This window comes from Pyrus communis, chromosome 13 (assembly GCF_041283825.1).
Source record: "Pyrus communis isolate YQ-2024b chromosome 13, ASM4128382v1, whole genome shotgun sequence".
Lineage (NCBI taxonomy): Eukaryota > Viridiplantae > Streptophyta > Magnoliopsida > Rosales > Rosaceae > Pyrus > Pyrus communis.
Window position 1 is genome coordinate 13,204,070 of NC_142577.1, and position 19,419 is coordinate 13,223,488.

Consider the following 19,419-nt stretch of genomic DNA (forward strand, 5'->3'; position numbering starts at 1 on the left):
CAAACTCCAGCGGCAATGGAGAAAACCCTGCATGCAATGTCGTTGTTAAAACAGGGGAACAAATTTTCCGTTTTCTGCTAACGCATTGATACGAATGTAAAGTTTTCTTATACAACTTCGTTGAGGCTCGGAATTTTGGGTTTAGCTTTCCAACGGTCTTGAGTTTTACTGAAACCACAGAAGCCGCAATAGAACGAAGCGGCAAGGGTTCCTTGCGTTTTATCCCTTTCTCGTGTGTGCGTTCAATGTGTGGCTAGTCAGTCGGGGTGACGGGCTAGGATTTAGTGCTTGGACGGCCAAGCTGACCAGGCGGATTTAAGTAAATTTATTAGATATTGTATAAATAACTACCTATTTATATTTAAAAAAAAATACATAATTGTATTGTGATACATAAATTGCAAAATAAAATAACTTATAAATTATAACGAATTAGGATACAGACTGAGTATTAAAACATAATGAGCGTTCATTCAAGTATTTAACAAGTCTCTTGCATTTTCTTGAAAAAATAAAACGCAAAATGAAACTTATCAATTTTTTGTACAAGTGGGAGTCACGACCTAGGCAGGTCTAAACGGGCTAGGCGGGCGCTTGGACAAGTTAGGCAGACATCTAATTCGGTCTAGGCGCGCCTTTTTAATTTTTAAACGCCTAAAAATTAATCGGGATGGTCGCCAGCCGCCTAGGCGATAATTTTTAGAACAGTGCTTACACCATTCACCAAAGCTTGCTAAATTTGTTCCTCACTTCTGCATTTACAGCAACGAATTGGCAGATCTACTGATCAACATCCGCATCCCGGGAACTTGAGCGACAATTGGCATGATTCTGCAAACACCTTTCTTCATAGAGAAGCAGGTTGGTTTCACCAGACATCATTTGTTGAGATTAAATCCAACTAGTGTCACTCGGTTGCACCAAGTCCCTTGGCTGAGATTAAAGAGAGATATTGTTAGCTCAACGTATAGATACCAAAACTCCTTGAGAAAACATGATCATTCACCAGTAACGTGAATTTATTAGCAAAGAAATAAACGAAAGAACAGGATTCAGTTGACGATATATGCCGTAATAAGCATTAAAATACAAACTGATATGTGCAACAAGCATTATCAGTTTGCACTTATTACAGAGGAACCTGCAAGAGGTTCAAAGAAAAATTTTCAGATGCCGATAAAATGCATATGGTACTTTACAAATACCGGCAAAACAACAAGACAAAGAAAGCATGATAATCATCCCAGGTTAGTTATTACGAAAGGAGTATGGAAAATGTAAATAAAATTTGTAACTTAGTTTGAAGGCCGAGCAGAATAGGCAGCCCATAATTCAGGGAAGTAAAAGAACACCACACATTCCGGTCAAAAGTTTAAAAAAAATGGATGAGAGTTTAACCTAATACTCACGCATCTGAACTAGTAAATTACCTGAAACACAAACATCCGTCAAGTTTTTCCCAATGTATCAACGCCAAGGGCAGCATCGGGTTGAATGCCATATTGTGCAGCAGGTTTCTGTAACTAACCAATAAATTCAAACACACAAAAGAAAAACAAACAAAGAATTGAAACAATGTAGAGGGCTACGTTTTCATCTTAATGATGCCACACAAAGTTTAACTGGCGCAAAACCATTATGTATTACTATCGCTTTCAATTTTCATGCTTCAAGTTCCACCAGCTGAAACCGTTTAGCTTGTCAGTATTCTGTTGCAAGCTAAAACTTATACTTTAGGGCATAATCATCCAATGAAGTATTTTTTATATACTATCTATGTTATGTATATACACATCGATATATGTAAGAATGTGCGTACATATAAATACGCTTTCACATATATGCGCGCGCAAACACACACAGAGATTGCATAAGCCCAAAAAAGAAGAAAAATTAACAGCAAATCAAAACAGTATCAAAACCAATATATTAAAGCATAGTCTGTAGTTAATTTATAACTTTTAACCAATATGTTTGCTTATCTGCAAGACTGATAAAAAAACCAACGGAAGTCCAAAAGTTTTCAGATACCATCGTGAAAAAGTGAATGTATAAGATCATTCATATTATCAATTGGATATATTCAAAGAAAGATTGCTCAGAAACAATACATATATGCCTTTCCAAAACTAAAAAATTAAATAGCATAACACAATGAAATGAATAAACAGAGCCCATATACATAACACAAATAATCAACAATTATTTAACTTGAAAGAGTAGGCAAACTTTCAAAGAACGAAAAAATATACCTGCAACTGCATGCATGGCACCTGTTCCCTCAATGAAGGGGAAGAAGGTTCCAACATCACTTTAGCCGGATTTTTCTATTATATTAACTGGCCCTGCCAAAATTAGAAACCATCTCCTTTGCTAATTGACTAGCCTTTTGTATCTCCCCACATGAACAGAGCGTCGCAACTTGCTTATAGCAATCGTCAAAATCTTTAAACTGAGACCATCTCCCTCCACCATCATAATTTTCCGCCACCTTCTCTACTTTCTTCATTTCAGAAAGCTGAATATCCAAATCTGAACCGGTGGAGGTTACAGAATTTGAAACAACTATACCAGAAGGCTCCCTGTCATAAGGCTTGTCTAATTTAAGAAATTGTTGGTGAGTATTAGGTGAACCTCTAACAGGGAAAAACATGCACCCAATTTCATTAAGGACAGTAAGTGATTCTTCGATACGGCCTTGCTCACATAAAGACGCAAGCAAACCTTCTAATGAATCTGTTTCGACCTCAACATCAACTCTATTTATTAGCTCCAAAACAGACTGGGAGTTGAGCATTTCTCTCAAGATGGTTCTGGCTTCTTCCATCCTTCCCTTAGCGCATAGACCTCTTAGTAAATATAAGAAACCCAAAAAATCAGGTAATGTACCTTTTTCCTTGAGGTCAACAAAGAATTCAAGAGCTCCTTCTATATCACCCTTTAGACAAAAGCCATTGATTATAATACTAACAGTGAATTCATCAGGCCTGAGGGATTTTAAGTCCAATTCATAAAGAAGCTTCAAGGCATCATCCATATCTCCAATTTTGCAATAACCATCAATAATTGAGTTGTAAACATGTGTATTTGGCTTAACGCCCTTGAGAACCATCCTCTCAAATAACTCCTTGGCATCCAGAAGAAACCCCTCTCTACGTAAGGCATCAATCAATGTAGCATATGTGATTTCCGTGGGTACCAAATTAATTCTCTCTAATGAATCAAATAGCCGAAATGCTTCAACAAGGTGGCCTTGGCGGCATAATGCATTTATAACTGAATTATAAGTGATGATATCAAGTGCCACTCCTTTATTTTTAGCAATACTACACAGATCTAATGCCTCGCTGATATGTCCTCCTTTACCAAGACTATCAACCATAAGCGAATAATCAAATGCATCCAGGATAGGTAGACCATCTCCGGCCACCATGACAAGTTTATATGCATCCAAAACCCTACCAGTCTTTATAAGTGTCTTATAAAGACTAACAGGCAAAGTGACAGCTGCAGGCTTATCCTTCATTTTGTCTAGAAACCAGAAAGCATCATCAACATTCTTCAGACTTATGTAGTAAGCTAGAATCTTGCTTACCGTGGATTCTTCTAGGCCATATTCTTTCACAAAGATGGTCAAGAAAGATTGAGTTAGCCACCCTTTCCCATCATGGATAAGACCTTCTAAAATTGAACAGTAAGTTTTGCTTGTGGCAACTGACCCTTTCCTCCTCATTGCCAAGTACACCTCGCATGCAGACTCAGGAAAACCTCTCCTGCACAAGAAGCTGATGCCATCATTGCAAACAATATCATACACTTCTGTCTTCAAACTATCAATCCGTCGAACCAAATTTATAACTCCAACTGCACTATTGTCTTCAAAAATTGCCTTCAACAGAATATTATAGATACCTACATCCAAACCTAAACCTTTCCCACTGAGTTCAATAAATACCTCTGTGGCCATATCTACCATTCCCTGCTTACAGAGCGAACTGATAATACAATTATAACATGCAACGGAGGAACCTAGTGTCCTTCTGAACTCATCAAATATCTCAAGTGCCTCATCCATTCTACCAACTTTACAGTACCCATCAATCATTGTACAATATGTACTGGAATCGGCAACCAAACCCTTCTCTGGCATTCCCTTGTATAGTATATAAGCATCGTCAAATGCCCCCACCATGAACAGTGCTTTGATAAGTATGTTACACATAACAACATCCATGTAGACTCCGGCTTCCTCCAATCTCCTCTTCGTTTCAAGAATCCCCGTGATATTTTCTTCCTCAATATATCCATGTAGCAGCGTACTATATGTAATTGTATCTCCAAGTATACCCTTTGAGATCTCATCAGCCTCGCATGTCCTCCCAAATTTGCATAATCCATTAATTACAGTATTGTATGTGACAATGCTTGGATTAATCCCCCTCTCCTCCATTTTATGTAGCAAATCAAAAACATCATCGAGATCTCCTCTCATGCAAGACCCGTGAATTAAAGTTGCATACATGAATTCATCAACTACAATTCCCAAATCTTCAACCATCTTGAAAATAGCAAATGCCTCCTCCATTTTCCCTTTCTTGCAAAACCCCAACAGGATGGCAGTATACATGATCAAATTGGGTTCTAACCCATCTTTCCTCATCTTTATTACAATACCAAGCGCTTTTTCCACATCTCCTAGCTTGGAAAACCCATCTATCATAATACTATGGCTAATTATATCAGGTCTTATGCCTTTGTCCACCATCTTTCTATTCTTCTGAAATACCTCCATTAAGACCCCTTCCGAAATATAACCACAAATCCAACTACTGAAGAAAACAACATCAAATGCCCAACCTCTCTTCTCAACCCTACAAACCAAATCACAAACCTCATTAACTCTACCCAATTTACAAAGAGCACCTGCAAGTGCTGTATAAGTCACAACATTAGGCTCTAAAGCTCCCGAATCCACAGCATTCTTGAAAAACTTGACTGCGATTTCCGGCTTCCCAATCTTACAAAACCCGGAAATTACTGAACTAGAAACAAAATTATCAAAAGGGTACTTAACTTTCTCATCAGTCATCAACTCCAGCACCTCAATTGCCTTGCTCATATCCCCCTGATTGCTAAACGAACGAATTAACGAGCAAAAAGTGAAAGAAGAAGGAAAAATACCGTAGCTCCCCAAGCAATCCCGCAACACCAACAAAGCCTTCTCGGGGTCTTTCCGGTTGACACATAGGCCTTGAATCAGAGAGTCCCACATCCGATTCCGCCGCAAACTCGAAGCTTGGACCATCCGGGTCCTCATAAAATGCTCTGCTTCTTCATATTTCTGCAAATTTAGGAGAGCCCAGGTGAGAATTGCGTGCGTTTGGGCGCTGCCTTTGATTTGGTTGGACTCCATTTGGGAGAAGAGGTGGACGAGGGTGTCGAACCGGCGGGTTCGAGAGAGGAAGAGAAGGAATTGGACGATGGATTTGAGAGTGGGAGAGAAGCCGCTTTTGAGCAGAGTTTGAAGAGGTGGTGGTTCTGGGAGGTTGGTTCGGCAAGGAGATGAAGAAGAAGAGAAGGATCGGATTAGTTTGATGTGGAAGATTGAGGAGAAGAAGATTATCATTATTTGGGAATTTCTTGAATTTGTTTGCTGCTGCTGCTGCTTCCCCTCGAAGCGTTGAGTGGGGGAGTTGAGTTCGAAGGCTAACCAAACATGCGAAATTGTTCCATGCTACTGCGCGGTGACGCTAATGAGCCTATGAGCATTGGATTGCCTCGTTAGTCGTTAGGGTGGGCATAATCCGTGAAATCGAATTAAACCGTGACAAAATAATTTGTAAAAAATTATGTTGATTAAAAAAAGTTAATATAGTTTTAAGAACCGGATTGAATCGTTTTGACAGGTTTCGGTTTTGGTTTTTAGGTTGGAATAACCATTCAGAACCGTTTATATAAATAATCAATTAAAATTAACAGTTGTATGATTAAAAAGATGTTATTTATATATGAATTTATATGCACTTGTTGTGTCTAGCTATCGTTTGGTATGCAGACGGGACGGGACGGAACGAAATGGGACGGGACAGGACGGAACGGAACGGAGTCGGAGCAAAGATGCCTTCGGATGGAAACAAGGAGGAAGAAGAAGGAGACGGAGATGTTATAATTTTGTGTTCCACGGATGTGGAATGAGTCGTTCCAGGGGGGTGAGGTGGAACGAAAATTCACCCAAAACTCGTCCTGTGGAACAGCTCATTCCACCCGTTTTAAGCGCACCAAACGTGGGACGGAACGACTTGTCCTACTTTGTTCCGTCTCGTTCTACGTACCAAACGGTACCTCATATCGCGTGTCGCAGTATTCGTGTCTACCAGTGCAACTTAGGGTTCCACAACCAAGGAGTACCCAAAATTTCAAAATTGGGCCTAATCTCAACTTGGACCAGTGGACTGTCTCTTCAAAGTCAGCATTTCATCCCTCCACTCATTCCCACTTTTTCTCAGCTCCCAAGCCACCCGGACAAGTAGAAAAAGTTCCTCAGAAAATATGACTAACACCAGCTCCATTCTTTCCCCAAATCCGTTAATTCGGTTGAAAATCCAAATCCCACCCAAATTTCGCGCCAGAAAGTTCCCCACAAATTTCTTACCAGTCTCCGCTCGTCTCGACGATTCCAAAAGCACCTCCACGGACCCCCAACTCAACCTCTCCGTGCTCCGCTTCACACTCGGTAACTCTCTCGCTCTCTTTCTCTCTCTTTCTCTGGACTGAGATTTCGATTGTGATGGATTGATGGGTTTTGGGTAGGAATACCTGGGCTGGACGAATCCTACTTACCAAGATGGATTGGATATGGGTTCGGCTCGCTTTTGATTTTGAACCATTTTGCTGGTTCCGCTGCAACCCCAGCACAGCTTGTAAGAGAATGAAACGTTTTTTCTTGTGTTGGATTTGTTTCAGTTTGTGTTGGATTTTATTTTAATTTTTGTGGGTTTGTGCGTTTTTTGTTGGGTTTTCGGATAGAGGACGGAGGCTTTGGGTCTGTCTTTGGCTGCATTCTCTGTCGCACTTCCCTATCTTGGAAAATTTCTCAAGGTATACTTCTCAAGGCACTTATATATTCCATTTAATTAGATTACAATTAACATTGGTGCTAAATTCATGACCCGATTGATGGTGAAATTCGATGGATAAGCGCATCTACGGTGCAAAAGATATGAACTGCTAAGAACCCTTAGTTCCATTTTGCTTTTGAAGATGATACAGCATTTGTGTTTTCCACCGGCATAACCGGATAAGAGAATAGCATTTCTTTATGTGAGTTAGAATAGGTACAACTTATACCATTAAACACTGAGAGTTCAATCGTAACCCAGTTCCCATAGAGAAACAGGCGATGACTGTGTTTTTGTAATAAAAATTTACGAATATGCGAGTAGCTTGTTGTGTGCACTGCCTACTCAGCCTTTTCGTAAGCCTGATTGTGTGGAGTTATATTGCAGGGTGCTACTCCGATGGATCAGACGACCATCCCACAAGGGTGTGAGCAAATATTTGTTATATCACAAAATGTCTCAGATACTCAGAAGGAGGACTTGGCTTGGGCTACATACATATTGTTGCGCAATACAAACACCATAGCAGTGGTACACAACAGGTTTTTATTACATTTGAAACTTCGCAGTAAAAAAATTTACCTGGCAGATAGATGGAGAGACAAAATCAATATTATTTTGGATGACTATGTAAAACATTCTGTTGTGTTGCTAGAGAGTGATAAGTAACTGAACAAATAAATTATGTGCTTATGTTTGCAAATGTTTTGTATAAGCTCTTCAGATGTAGTTGTTCCAAATATTTCAGATGATATCCGTACAAAATGAATTGTGCGTACGCGGCTATTGGAACATACCAGATGAGGTTTCAAAAGCCAACGTACTTGGATGGCTTGAGAAACAGATTGAAAGTATTGGCATTTCTGATTTGAAGGAGACCCTGTACCTATCTCAGATTGAAGGTAGCTATAACTTGTGCATTATTTAATCAGCGCTGTTTTTGAAAATGACTGTCTTTTCTTGGAATAGTAGTGAAACCTTGATTCATGTTTCAGATTCTGGACTTTGGGAGATGCTACCGCAGGGGACTCGTTCTCTCCTTGTACAACCGATTCTCCAAGTGGAGCATTCAATTGACAATGTGATCCAGAAAGTTGAGGGATTTGTCTTGTTGGCTTCCACCATGAGGTATGCATATAGTGATAAGGACAGAGCCTGGATTGGTGCTCTTACAAACAAGTTCAGAGGTAAAGCAATAAAGATAGAGCCTTGATAGGAGCATTCCCGTAAAGAAAAAAAAACCCCGGAACATATGTGCAGCCTCGTATAGCATGTGAATTACACTGCAGCAATTATTATTTTAAATGCAGCTTTTTGGTTCCGTTGATCTCTTTTGTGATTCATATAAGATTAGCATGAGAAGAAGTTTTGCTTGTAGTTCTTTTAGTTCTTTTAGCACCAGAATAGGAGGAAATACAGAAAAATGAACACAGTAGTATTAAAAGCAATATTAAATTTTAGGATTAAGTAACTAAAACTCCCCAACCTTTTAGTCTCATTCCAGATTGGTTTCAACCTCTTTAAACATTCTAAACAAGTACCTAACCTAGTAAAAATGTCACATCTGTTAAGCCCCAATTAATTTTTCAAACCTAGATTATGTTCAAAATCCACCAATTGGGTTTATCATAGTCAATATTAATTTTAGTTGCCTCAAAATTTGAATTTCAAACATAGATTATGTAATATGGAACCCAATGAACAAACGAGTATTGAATTAAATCGAAAATAGACACAAATTGAAATTATATTAGGAGGGCAATCTCTTAACAAAGAAGAGGGTTAAGAGTTCAGATAACGTTTCATTGAGCTTGTTTGTGCTCGTGATTTCCTCATACGCTGATTCTTGGCTTGTAAAGCTTCCAGTTCTTCTTTGTGGGTGATGAAGTTGGTGGTGGCTGCATCATGACAGTCCATACCATTTCAGCAACCTCCATGACCTTCTTTTCGATGTTGGCGGCTAGAGTTGTAGGGTGGAGTTAGTGGTTTTGTGTTGGGTTTAAAGATGATGGCATGGTGGGGTGGGGCTGGTGGTGACCGTTTGTTGATGGATGATATGCTTCCATGACCTTCTAGTGAATGATTGGGAAAGGGCAGAGAATTATAGCATATGAATTATGTGAATTTCACACAGAATTAGTAGACAAGAACACATTACTTGCCCACCACTCATCATCAGGGCCCCCAAGTTATAGGAGGAATTATGAAGGAAAGGTGGTTTTGTATGTGTTTTAGTTAAATTACACTTTTGTATACGCAATTGCTAAGAATTTAAGTGATTGAGTTTTGTCCAGAAAACGGGGAACAAAGGCCGAAATGATTATCTCACCCCGCTTCCCTTATGGCCCGGCTTTGGTGGCCTTGAATTGTCACCGCCATTGTTCGTTTGTTACTGTAACGCTACTATCGGTGTTCTGGTTGCCGCCACTCATGTTTTCATATTGATTTATCAAAATACTGAAACTTATCCGTCATTTCGAAATTTCTTAGTACTAGCATTTACTTCAAACTGTCTGTCTTGCTAAACGAAATATGATATCCAATTTGGTTGGTTACCCCAAATCTTACTTCTTTCTCGAGAGCAAATTCACCCGCATTGGTGGCTATCAACCGTTGGTAAAAATGAATCTCACAATTCAACGTGAATGGTTGACAGCCACCGACACGCACAGAGACAATATACTTCATGAAGTGGAAGAGTCAAGAGTAGTTTTGGAGCAATGAGTTAGTTTCAACAACATGCTGCCCCATATATAAAAGGTCAAGAGAATTTCTATGTTTGCTTAACAACTAAAGCAGTAAAGCAAGAATTAATAATGCTCCCACTCATATGACACTCAAATCATTATCAATCACAAACCTTAAATGGATTTCTTTTGACTATTTCACACAATTAATTACTTTTAGTTTAACTGCAAACCAAACTTTGCATATGTAAGTTTATCTTACGCTGTTGGTCTCAAGCCTAGATGAAGGAGGAGGGGAGCGCATCAAGTAATCGACAGTCGGCACTCCATTCTCACGTCGAATCCTATATGATAATTAACTCTAAACGAAATTATCCAACCCCACTTAATGGGATAAGACTTTATTGTCGTTGTACTTAAACTAAATCCAAAACGAAATTTTCAGTAAATTTCATTATCCATTTTTTTATTATCATTTTATAAATATAAAAAATTCTAATATGTTTTGGTGTATAACAAACACCGAAACAATGGATGATTGAATGAACGGTCAAAAGATTCAATGGATCCCGAGTTTCATTTGATGTTTGAACCTTGTCTTGTTTAATGATGCCAGTCAACAACACGAGGCCTCTCATATCATGATAAAGACTGTTTATTTTTAAATTATGTAAAATGTAACCTTATGATGCTAATTAACATTTATTTTATTTTCTAAACATATTTTACTTGGTTGACATCACCTCCTCGTATTTTATTTTCCAGTCATATCATATTTTCAAGTTGGATTGGAATTTTTCGATTACGTCATTAAAATTTTCGATTCCGAATTCAAATATTTTAAAAACAATTCGACTGGAATTGGAATGTATGCACTTGAGATTCTAAACATTTACAATTTTGATCGGAAATTTTTTTAAAGTGTTCCAAGCTTATTTGATAAAAAAAAAAAAACCTTTGAAAATTGTAATTTTCTAATAGTTATTTACTAAAATTATGTACTTTGCAATTAACTTTTATATTTTTATAATATTGATAACGATAAACATAGTACTACGCTACATATTTTCATTGAATTTGTATAGAAGCATATACAAAATATAGAACAATAAATAACATATATAAAAAGTTTGAGATATAAAAAAATGTGTAAAATATATGAATCTCAAACTCTGTTTCGAAAATTTTGAGATTATTCCAATTTCGAAAATTCTGAATTTAAGACTATGTTATGATCGAATAAAATTGAAAACATTGTTTCCAATTCGATCATTCCGAAAATGAGATCAAATAAAATTGAAAACCTTGTTTCCGATTCGACCGTCCTAAAAATGAGCTGAATGAAAAGTTATGGAGTCAGGTTGGTCAAAATTCAAACAAAACACAACGTTTAAATAGTTGATAAACAGTGACTATTTGCAAGTAGTAGTAATATGTGGGATGTTCACTAATGGCGGCAATTCTGTTTGAGAAAGAAATGGTGGACAATGAGTTTATTTGTTATTATTGTTAGGGTTGTGCAATAAAACTAATACTTTGTTTATGATTTTGGTTAACAAATAAATTATACTATGATGTTCTACATTAAATATAAACAATAATATCCAAGGCGTCATCAAATACGTTATTAATTTTATTAGGCGTCATCAAATACGTTATAACATTCTGTTTTTTTAAGCAAAGATGACTTGGTTTCTTAACTACAAAAGAAAATATTTTTGTACACCTGTTTTTATGTCAAATTCTATTTTGTCTTCACGGACATGTACGGAAATAAAAGCTCAAATTTGAGAGTACAATTCTACCAACTTTTGAAGTAAATGATATTTTGTTTGATAAATTTAAAGGTTGTTTGATGTTCTTTTCAAGTTTAGAAAATTGAAAGCTTGTTCGATATTTGTTTTTCGGTATGAAATTAAAGCTAAAATTCGAAAACTCACAAAAGTAGTTTTAGGGTCTGTTTGATAACCATTTCGTTTTTTTTTTCTTCATTTAAAAAAAAAATTGAATACTAAAAACTGAAAGTCAAGGGACCGTTTGATAGTTTTTCTGTTTTCAGTTTTTGTTTCATTTTTTTTAAATGCGAAAACCCATTTGGAAAATACTTTCATTAAAAAAAAAACTAAAAATTAGAAACTGAAAAATAAAAAAAAAAAACTACTTTCTTGAATTTTTAAAATTTAATTTTTATTTTTTTATTTTTAATTTTCACGAAGAAAGTGGATTCTAATAATTTTCTTTTGTTCAATTTTCTGGGAATGGATCCTCTCTCCGATCCCTTCAATCAAATCCACTAAATCAATTAATTCGGATTCTTGAAATTTGATCCATATATTACAAACAAAGAATTTCTTTAAAAGTTATAATAACTTTAATAGTTAGATCAAATTTAAAAGGTTCAAATTAGGTGATTTGATGAATTTGACGGAAAAGATCCATTTCCAATTTTCTGAACTCTGACTTTCTGATCACGGCAAAAGCTAGGTCGCAGAAGCAAGACACTCATCTCCATTAGAATTTTGTATACAATTTTTTGTCTCACTCATGGGACCTAGCTTCCATAGTCAATAGGCTGCCAGTGCCCAAGCCCCACGCCCACGAAAGATAATGCCAACAGGTAACGTGACTCGTCGGATAAAACCAATTTTGTTTGATATTGTTGTATTTTGAAAAAAAAATTATTTTTACTGTAATATGAGAATAAATTTATTTTTATTCATGTTTTCAGTTTTTTTTTATCTAACATTATGAAAATAAGCTATTTTTAAATATTTATCAAACATTTTTTTAAACTCAATTTTTTTTATGTCTACTTTTTATAAAAGTACTTCAGTATCAATACAAAATCTATGGGTTCAACCCATCTTTATCCCAAGGACCAAACCAAAAGCCTTTTCCAAAGACCAAGCCAAAAGTGCTTTCCATTCAGTTGACTGCTTTAACTTCTAGTCAATCACTTGTACCCAAATACACTCTTGAGTCTTGACTCGCAAATGTTAAAATTTGCAAATTTATGAAGCAAAATCAAGGCTTAAACGAGTTTGAACCCGATAAGTAGTGGATCGAAGAAGAAAGAGGTAATTATGAAATTACAGTTTATTTTGTTTTTCTAAACATGGTTCGGTTTTGAAGGATCAAAATTAAAACCTCTTTGAGTTAAATTTTTCCGTTTTTAGTTTTAACAACTGAAAACCTTATTAAAGTTTTTTAGCATCTTCTTAGCCACCATCCTAAAAATCAAATTGAGAACATGCCGTATGGAAATGAGTCTAGTAAAAAGAACATGTTAACTTATAGGTTTTGTATGGCGTTTCAAAAAAAAAAAAAAAAAAATCTCATTGTTTATCATTTTAAATTTATTTGGGTATAAAATAGCTATAATATGATATACTTAAAATCCAAAGCCAAAGCCATTAAATCAATTCAAGAATACAATCATATAGTTTAAGTTCCAAAACTATCAACACGTCAATAAATAAGATGAAAGATAAAGTAAACTAATAAAGACAATTGACTAAGCATGATATTTTCTCAGCAGGCCTAGTCTTTGTAACCAGCCTTAACCACACAAAGTCTTCCCCTGTTTAAATTCTCATTCGTCATATCTACATATATAAATACAAATACATACATATACACACACACACACACACACACACACATCATATATATATATATATATGTATATATCTCCCTTAAGGGGCGCCCTTCCATTCTTCTCTGCATCCAAAACACACCTCATAAAAAAAAAAAAAACAAAAAAAAAAGAGGATGGGTGGTTGCTTTTCTTGCAGACCAAAAGTTGAACTCCAGAGTGTGAAGGTGGTGCATCTGAATGGGTATGTGGAGGATTTTGAGCACCCAATCTCAGTAGGGCAAGTGACAGGGAAGCCCACAAAGCACTTTGTATGCACTCCATCTCAGCTCCTCTCAACTGGGTCGAAGCCATTGAAGCATGACACCCTCCTCCAACCAGGGCAGGTCTACTTCCTCCTCCCCTACTCTGCATTGCGGAGTGATGTTTCTCCTCTCGACTTGGCTTCCATAGCCAGAAAGCTCACTTCTGCAGCAGCAAAGAGCAGCAGGAAGCAGTCTTCGTCTGCCCCTCAGTCTCCTGCGGCCTATTCTTCAAGCATGAGCGGCCAGTTTTGCCCAAGCCCTATGTGGAGCTCTTCGTCGTCGCCGGGGAGGAGTCCAGGGAGGAGTCCGGGAAGGTATGTGGAGCAGGAGAATTTGAGTATGATGGTGGATTATGGCTCTCAGAGATCGTCGCGTCGTTCGTGGAAGCCGCTGTTGGATACGATAACGGAGAGATCGTTGAACAAGATGACCGAGTCTGATTTGCAGGAGAGGCAAGTGGAGGTGGTTGTGAATTAGGTTTTGGTTTTGCAATTTTATCAGTTACACTAGTATATATGTTTTAGTAATTAAAAAAAAAAAGAAAAAATATTGGTGGCCATGGATGTAATGAGAAATTTCTTGTGGAACCATGAAGTGAAAAACCTTGTTGATTTTAGGAGTCGTTTGACAACCGTTACGTTTTTGAGTTTTTAATTGTTTTTAAAACCGAAAATTGAAAATTCAAATATGTACACGGCATTTGAAAGCAGGAATTTCTGGTTGTTGTTGTTTTATTTTTTTTATTTTTTGTGTGTGTGTGTTGGTTTTCTTCTTGCTCAAGAGTAAAAAAGGATATGTTGAAAACACTATTTGAAATATTCATACTTCTTCTGATGCTAATCTTGCATCTGAGCCTTTTCCTTTGCAAGTTTTCTTTGGTTTTTTTTTCTTATATTTATAGTAGTGCATAATATATGTTTATTTGCTTAAGCTTCAAAATATGTCAAATGCAAGCTCGTTTGATCTTATAAATGCCAAAAACAGCCTAAAGACACTCCAAGTAACAAAATTGTGAACTTTTGACATCTAATAAGATTTTAATCTTTTGAGGACTTATCTTGTAATTTTAGTAGCGTATTATATGTATTTATTTGTTTAAATTCCAAAGGTACTGGATGCTTTTGACTGAATTCAATTAGATAACTCACTATTTTATGAAGAAAGAAATAAAAATTTTGTTCTACTCGAAAGTAGAAGATGAATTATTCGTTATGAAAAGTGATTCATTCCAACTCCTATAAAATAATAGGTTTAGAAGGGAGAAATAATTTGATCTCTGTCAATTATTGAGGTGTACTTTGAAGCTAGCTTTTCCATGGACCAAGTCTCTAATCAAAAGATCCCATCCTTTCATTTTTGATCATGTGGTCAGGAATAAATTTAAGTGTTGAAAAATTCTCACGCAAAACAAAGCAAGACGAAAATGAAAGACTGGGATCTTCTGGTCAGCTGACTCCTCAGGCTGGGATCCGGAGGTGATCCCAGTCCATCGGGTGGGCTACATGATTTTTCTTGTCATGTTTCTGAATCAAAAACAGAAAATGCAGGCGACATCCAATGAACGTATCCATTAGCCCCACTGCCATTTAATTCGGATGGTAAGTTTGTAACCATTAGCAACTTGAGTGTGACCCTTCTAAAGGACTACCATTTTATCAATTTACACAAATTATAACACCTATTCAAATGTGTTTGAAAGTGCTTTGAAAATAATTAAAAACTTTTCCTTATACAAATGTTTTTTAAATCAATCTTTAATTAGTAAAAATGCAAGTGTATTTTGAAAAAACAATTGAAGTGCATGGAAGCAAATAACTAGTTATTCTTCAAAAATGCACTTCAAGTACTTTTAGAACCCAATATCACGTTTATAAAAAACGTTTTCAATCACTTGATAAACACTTCGAAACGATAAATCTTAGATGGAACAACATCATGATCTCCCAATTCACACAAATTAGAAGATGCCAAGTTTCAAGTTTTATGATGATGGAAAATAGTTACAAGGGTACAGAAATAGGAGCTGGTGGCACCCATTGCTGGATGGGTGCGCAGTCCCACCCACCACCTTCTTTGCTATGAGTGACTCTAAAATGGTTGGGAACCCAAGTTTCACCTTTTGCTTCCCTCTCTCTCAGCAGCTCCCTCTGTTTTTCTTCCACTGCTTTCTTTGCCTCTCTTGCTTTGTTCCAATCCTTCCCAAGAATTGCTTGGCTCAGCACTCCCCAGATCACAGCTGATTCACTCGGCCAAACCCCCTGATTGTTCCAAATTTAATAAGTAATCCAAAATTTCAATAAATCATTGTTGATAGCTCACTAATGGATATATTACACTATTACTCAATTGTCTGACGTGGGAGAATTTTTCACATCCTCACACTTCATCTCGGGCGTGACCACATTTGAAGGCAAACATATGGACAACATATATCAGGTGATGTGGAACACGTGTGGCTGTTGGGTTTTCACATTTGGGCGAATCTGCTATGATAACATTGAGGAAGTTGGGGTTTTATCTCGAAACTAAGTGGCGATAGAGGAAGTAGCTCAACTCTTTATGGCCTTGTTTGATAATGAGGATTGGCTTGATCGGGATTATTAACAATATTGAAGGCATTTTGGAGGAAGAAATTGATGATCTCTAAAGTCCAACCCCCTTAGGGGAGTATCTTCATATCCAAGTCAATGTCTAACAAACGAAACCTATAAGTCTATGCTTTCCGTAATATTCCGATGTAGGACAACTTTCCACAACCTCATATGTGGTAAGGCAAAGACTTCGAAGATAAAAAGATTCAAAGAAACAAAAACAAATTTCTCACATAAAAAGGCAAAGACTTTGAACGGATGAAGAGCAATCATTCTGCATATTTTGTAGGGCACATTGACTTAATGCAATCCAAGCTAAATAGTTCAGAGATAGAGAGGCAGAAATTAGTTACCTTCAAATCGGTAACAATCGGAGCTTTCAGTCCCGAAATGGCTTCTTTTGCATTGTATATAACGGTTTCTTTCCCGCTACTAACGTCCTTCATTTTGACAGTTCTGCATTGAAACCAAATATCCAGAATTACACCTAGACAGATATGGATGTGTTAACAAATGTCAGTACAGTTTTTCAAGGCTGAGCATAAGTATAGTTAGTAGACAAGGTTACAGATTGTTACGTAAACTTTCAAGGTGTAACTTCAAAGTAGTCTCTGTTGGTTAATTTTATTTATTTGTTGATTTTTGTATATATATGCAATCAGACCACTGTTTTCGATCTGTATGCAGATTACATAGCGGCACTTCGAAAGAAGAAGGAAGCCTTGAATTACCTATCCCACTGACCATGTATCTCATAAAGAAGCTCGAATGTTGTTGAGTCAAAGATCCTTCCCTTAATTGTTCTAGGATTTCCCCTAATCCATGAATTGCTTCCATAATATAACTCAGCTTCAAGGCCCGTCTCTTGACACCGGATTCTATTTTCGCCAACCCAATCAACCCAAGGCAATGGGAGGAACTTTATTAAGAGTTTTGGTGAGTTCATTTCATAAGTTTCTCCATGATTCAAGAGCTTCAACTGACGTTTTCCATGCACCTCCGTTTCCACTGAAGTACCTGCATCATGGTTCTCGATAAGGATTAATATGACATATAAACACAACAGAGTATTTGAAAAAATACTTAAAAGTCAATTAACATAAACAGCAGCAAAGTTCAGACAAGACTGAAATCTTCGTTATTATTGTATGAGTCCACAGTTCTTGACTAACTATTAAACGGTTTTTGAGCTTCCAACAAGTATAAAGTAAAAGATTAGCGTGACCCGAAAATATAAACACATCCTCGTACGGGTAATATGTTAAGGAGTTTACTAGATAACAAAAGAAAAATAACATGTCAAGGGACAAGATAAAAGAACCCTTGCAGACTGATGTCTGGTTTAAGATAGAAACTAAAATCATATCCTCTGTAATGTACCAAAGAATGATTCGCAAAGTAGCTCGAATAGCACTTCCATCTAAAATGTGCATTCAACTCAAGAGAAGCTCATTTTCAAGGAGTATAAGAAGGGAAAAGGAAGATATAAGATCAGCAGCAGCAACTTAACTGTATTATATGTTACAAATAGTCGGTAATATGTATATTCTCACATGACACTTGAAACTTGAAACCCGATTAGGATTGCTTCTTTTATATTAATGATCACTATGATTTTTACGAAGACGAGAGTACCATAGAATTTGGGAGTAGGATGTTGACACCAGATCATTTCAAGGTTTTCTTTTTCATCAGTTGCATGAAGAGCGGTAACTGGTGGATGATGTGAAACCTGCAAGCATGCAACCAAAAAAAGCAATAACGTTAGTCAATACATGCATATAGATCCGCAAACTCGCCACTCGCAAGGTAGTTAGTGACATTTAGTTCAAGCTGGGGCATCATGGCAACATCAATTGGAGCAAAGCTCAGCAGAATAATAAATACAAGTACCTGCTCAAGTAGAACATTGAGGTTCCCCCTTGTAACATGATGGGTTTCTCCAAGAATGGGGTTGTACGGAACAATTCCGAAGATCATAGGACGCAAAGTAGAAATGCTCCATGATACAACAGCTGTGAACCTGTCATGAGGGGTCTCCGCTCTGTTGCACCTTCCTAACAAATCAATACCGACGCAGTACACTGATTCACCGAAACACTGGAGGTGTGACTTGGGAATGTTAAACAGCGGTGACAGCTGAAATTGCAAGAGAGGTAAAAAAATATCAGTTACCAATAAAGGTCCTTCTTTTGTCCAAATTTACTGTAATTAGTTAGAATTTGTGAAAATATCTAAACTTCCAACGTTTATGAATCTAAGAAAAAGAGAATTGGTGTCTGTCAATCCAAATGTTGGTATTTTAAGCTGGTTTTTAAGTTTATTTCTAACGTCCACGTTATAGAAACCCAAGTGCAAAGTATGACGTAACCGCGTTTTCCACAAAAAGAAGAGGACTTACCTGGAAGCGTGTGAGATCAGATCCTGGCCGTACGTTTTTAAACAGACTGAGAACACGTTTAAGTAGATTAGGAGCTCTGTAATCAACATCGGAGTCCCCTTCTAATGACAATGGCTTTGTCAAGAAAATAACTCTGGAATTCTCCTCCTCCTCCTTGACCTGCACACCCACCATACCAAATCAAGAAGCCGATTTGGAAGTTGAAAACGCGCAATTCCAACATTTTAAGGAAACTATTTTTGGATGCATACAATTGATTCCAAGCCAAACTACAAGCGGCTATTTGGAAAAGCACATAGTGGAGTACGCTATCTGGCCCATAAATTGACACATTTACATTGTCTCCAGTCACTAATTACTAACCATTTGAAAAATTAACTAAAAGATCTGGAAAGATTCGCCCACAAACAAGAAGAGTTTAATTCACGATTCAGCAACCAATACAAATATGTTATTTTGGTTACTAAATCGGAGATTTAACGTCACGTATAATCAGTGGTGGAGCCTGTGTGGGGTCATTAGTTGTCCTTGACCGCAACAATTTTGAAAACACCATGTATATTTTTTTGTGTATTGTATTTGACCCTTATAAACAACTAAAGCAAACTAAATTACAACCTCCTCCTCCTACATCTTGTGTGCGACTCTATTGTGCGATCATGTGCTCGATGAAATACTTTGGTTTTTCTCTCTTCTTGTGTGCGATCATGTGCTCGATGAAA

The 19,419-nt window shown here is 36.9% G+C and overlaps 4 protein-coding genes across 8 annotated transcripts; 2 read left to right on the forward strand and 2 right to left on the reverse strand.

Moving 5' to 3' along the window:
- Positions 1–398: 398 nt before the first annotated feature.
- LOC137737213 (Pentatricopeptide repeat (PPR) superfamily protein) lies at positions 399–5,765 on the reverse strand. 4 transcript variants are annotated; one of them, XM_068476635.2, is made up of 3 exons: positions 2,253–5,765; positions 1,431–1,709; positions 399–933 (listed from the first exon to the last, which is right to left on the reverse strand). In XM_068476635.2, exon 1 carries the CDS (start codon positions 5,624–5,626, stop codon positions 2,336–2,338), a length of 3,291 nt encoding a protein of 1,096 aa, XP_068332736.2. In that variant the 5' UTR covers positions 5,627–5,765; the 3' UTR covers positions 399–933; positions 1,431–1,709; positions 2,253–2,335. The 4 variants fall into 4 exon arrangements, with proteins under 4 accessions (XP_068332736.2, XP_068332734.2, XP_088539163.1 ...); XM_068476633.2 differs by having other exon boundaries at positions 1,431–1,517; positions 2,253–5,755; XM_088683037.1 differs by having other exon boundaries at positions 1,431–1,523; positions 2,253–5,755.
- A 630-nt stretch (positions 5,766–6,395) lies between these two features.
- HCF208 (chaperone (DUF2930)) lies at positions 6,396–8,445 on the forward strand. 2 transcript variants are annotated; one of them, XM_068477997.2, is made up of 6 exons: positions 6,396–6,733; positions 6,811–6,920; positions 7,027–7,098; positions 7,506–7,649; positions 7,867–8,020; positions 8,114–8,445. In XM_068477997.2, exons 1-6 carry the CDS (start codon positions 6,550–6,552, stop codon positions 8,329–8,331), a joined length of 882 nt encoding a protein of 293 aa, XP_068334098.2. In that variant the 5' UTR covers positions 6,396–6,549; the 3' UTR covers positions 8,332–8,445. The 2 variants fall into 2 exon arrangements, with proteins under 2 accessions (XP_068334098.2, XP_088539164.1); XM_088683038.1 differs by lacking the exon at positions 6,811–6,920 and having other exon boundaries at positions 6,599–6,733.
- Positions 8,446–13,483: 5,038 nt separating this feature from the next.
- Positions 13,484–14,321, forward strand: LOC137736040 (uncharacterized). The gene has a single exon (XM_068475383.2). It carries the CDS (start codon positions 13,577–13,579, stop codon positions 14,180–14,182), a length of 606 nt encoding a protein of 201 aa, XP_068331484.2. The 5' UTR covers positions 13,484–13,576; the 3' UTR covers positions 14,183–14,321.
- A 1,251-nt stretch (positions 14,322–15,572) lies between these two features.
- Positions 15,573–18,886, reverse strand: LOC137738308 (oxysterol-binding protein-related protein 4B-like). The gene is made up of 6 exons (XM_068477946.2): positions 18,698–18,886; positions 18,190–18,435; positions 17,932–18,028; positions 17,028–17,313; positions 16,650–16,752; positions 15,573–15,963 (listed from the first exon to the last, which is right to left on the reverse strand). The coding sequence occupies exons 1-6, from the start codon at positions 18,869–18,871 to the stop codon at positions 15,706–15,708; spliced, it is 1,164 nt and encodes a 387-aa protein (XP_068334047.2). The 5' UTR covers positions 18,872–18,886; the 3' UTR covers positions 15,573–15,705.
- Between the last annotated feature and the right edge of the window lie 533 nt (positions 18,887–19,419).

Coding starts and splice junctions, on each gene's coding strand:
- HCF208 (XM_068477997.2), top strand. CDS start 6,550: ATGACTAACACCAGCTCCATTCTTTCCCCAAATCCGTTAATTCGGTTG. Junction 6,921..7,026: donor CTGCAACCCCAGCACAGCTT/GTAAGAGAATGA, acceptor GTTTTCGGATAG/AGGACGGAGGCTTTGGGTCT. Junction 8,021..8,113: donor GTACCTATCTCAGATTGAAG/GTAGCTATAACT, acceptor TTCATGTTTCAG/ATTCTGGACTTTGGGAGATG.
- LOC137736040 (XM_068475383.2), top strand. CDS start 13,577: ATGGGTGGTTGCTTTTCTTGCAGACCAAAAGTTGAACTCCAGAGTGTG.
- LOC137737213 (XM_068476635.2), bottom strand. CDS start 5,626: ATGATAATCTTCTTCTCCTCAATCTTCCACATCAAACTAATCCGATCC.
- LOC137738308 (XM_068477946.2), bottom strand. CDS start 18,871: ATGGTGGGTGTGCAGGTCAAGGAGGAGGAGGAGAATTCCAGAGTTATT. Junction 17,314..17,931: donor TCCTACTCCCAAATTCTATG/GTACTCTCGTCT, acceptor ACCATGATGCAG/GTACTTCAGTGGAAACGGAG. Junction 15,964..16,649: donor CGATTGTTACCGATTTGAAG/GTAACTAATTTC, acceptor TGGAACAATCAG/GGGGTTTGGCCGAGTGAATC.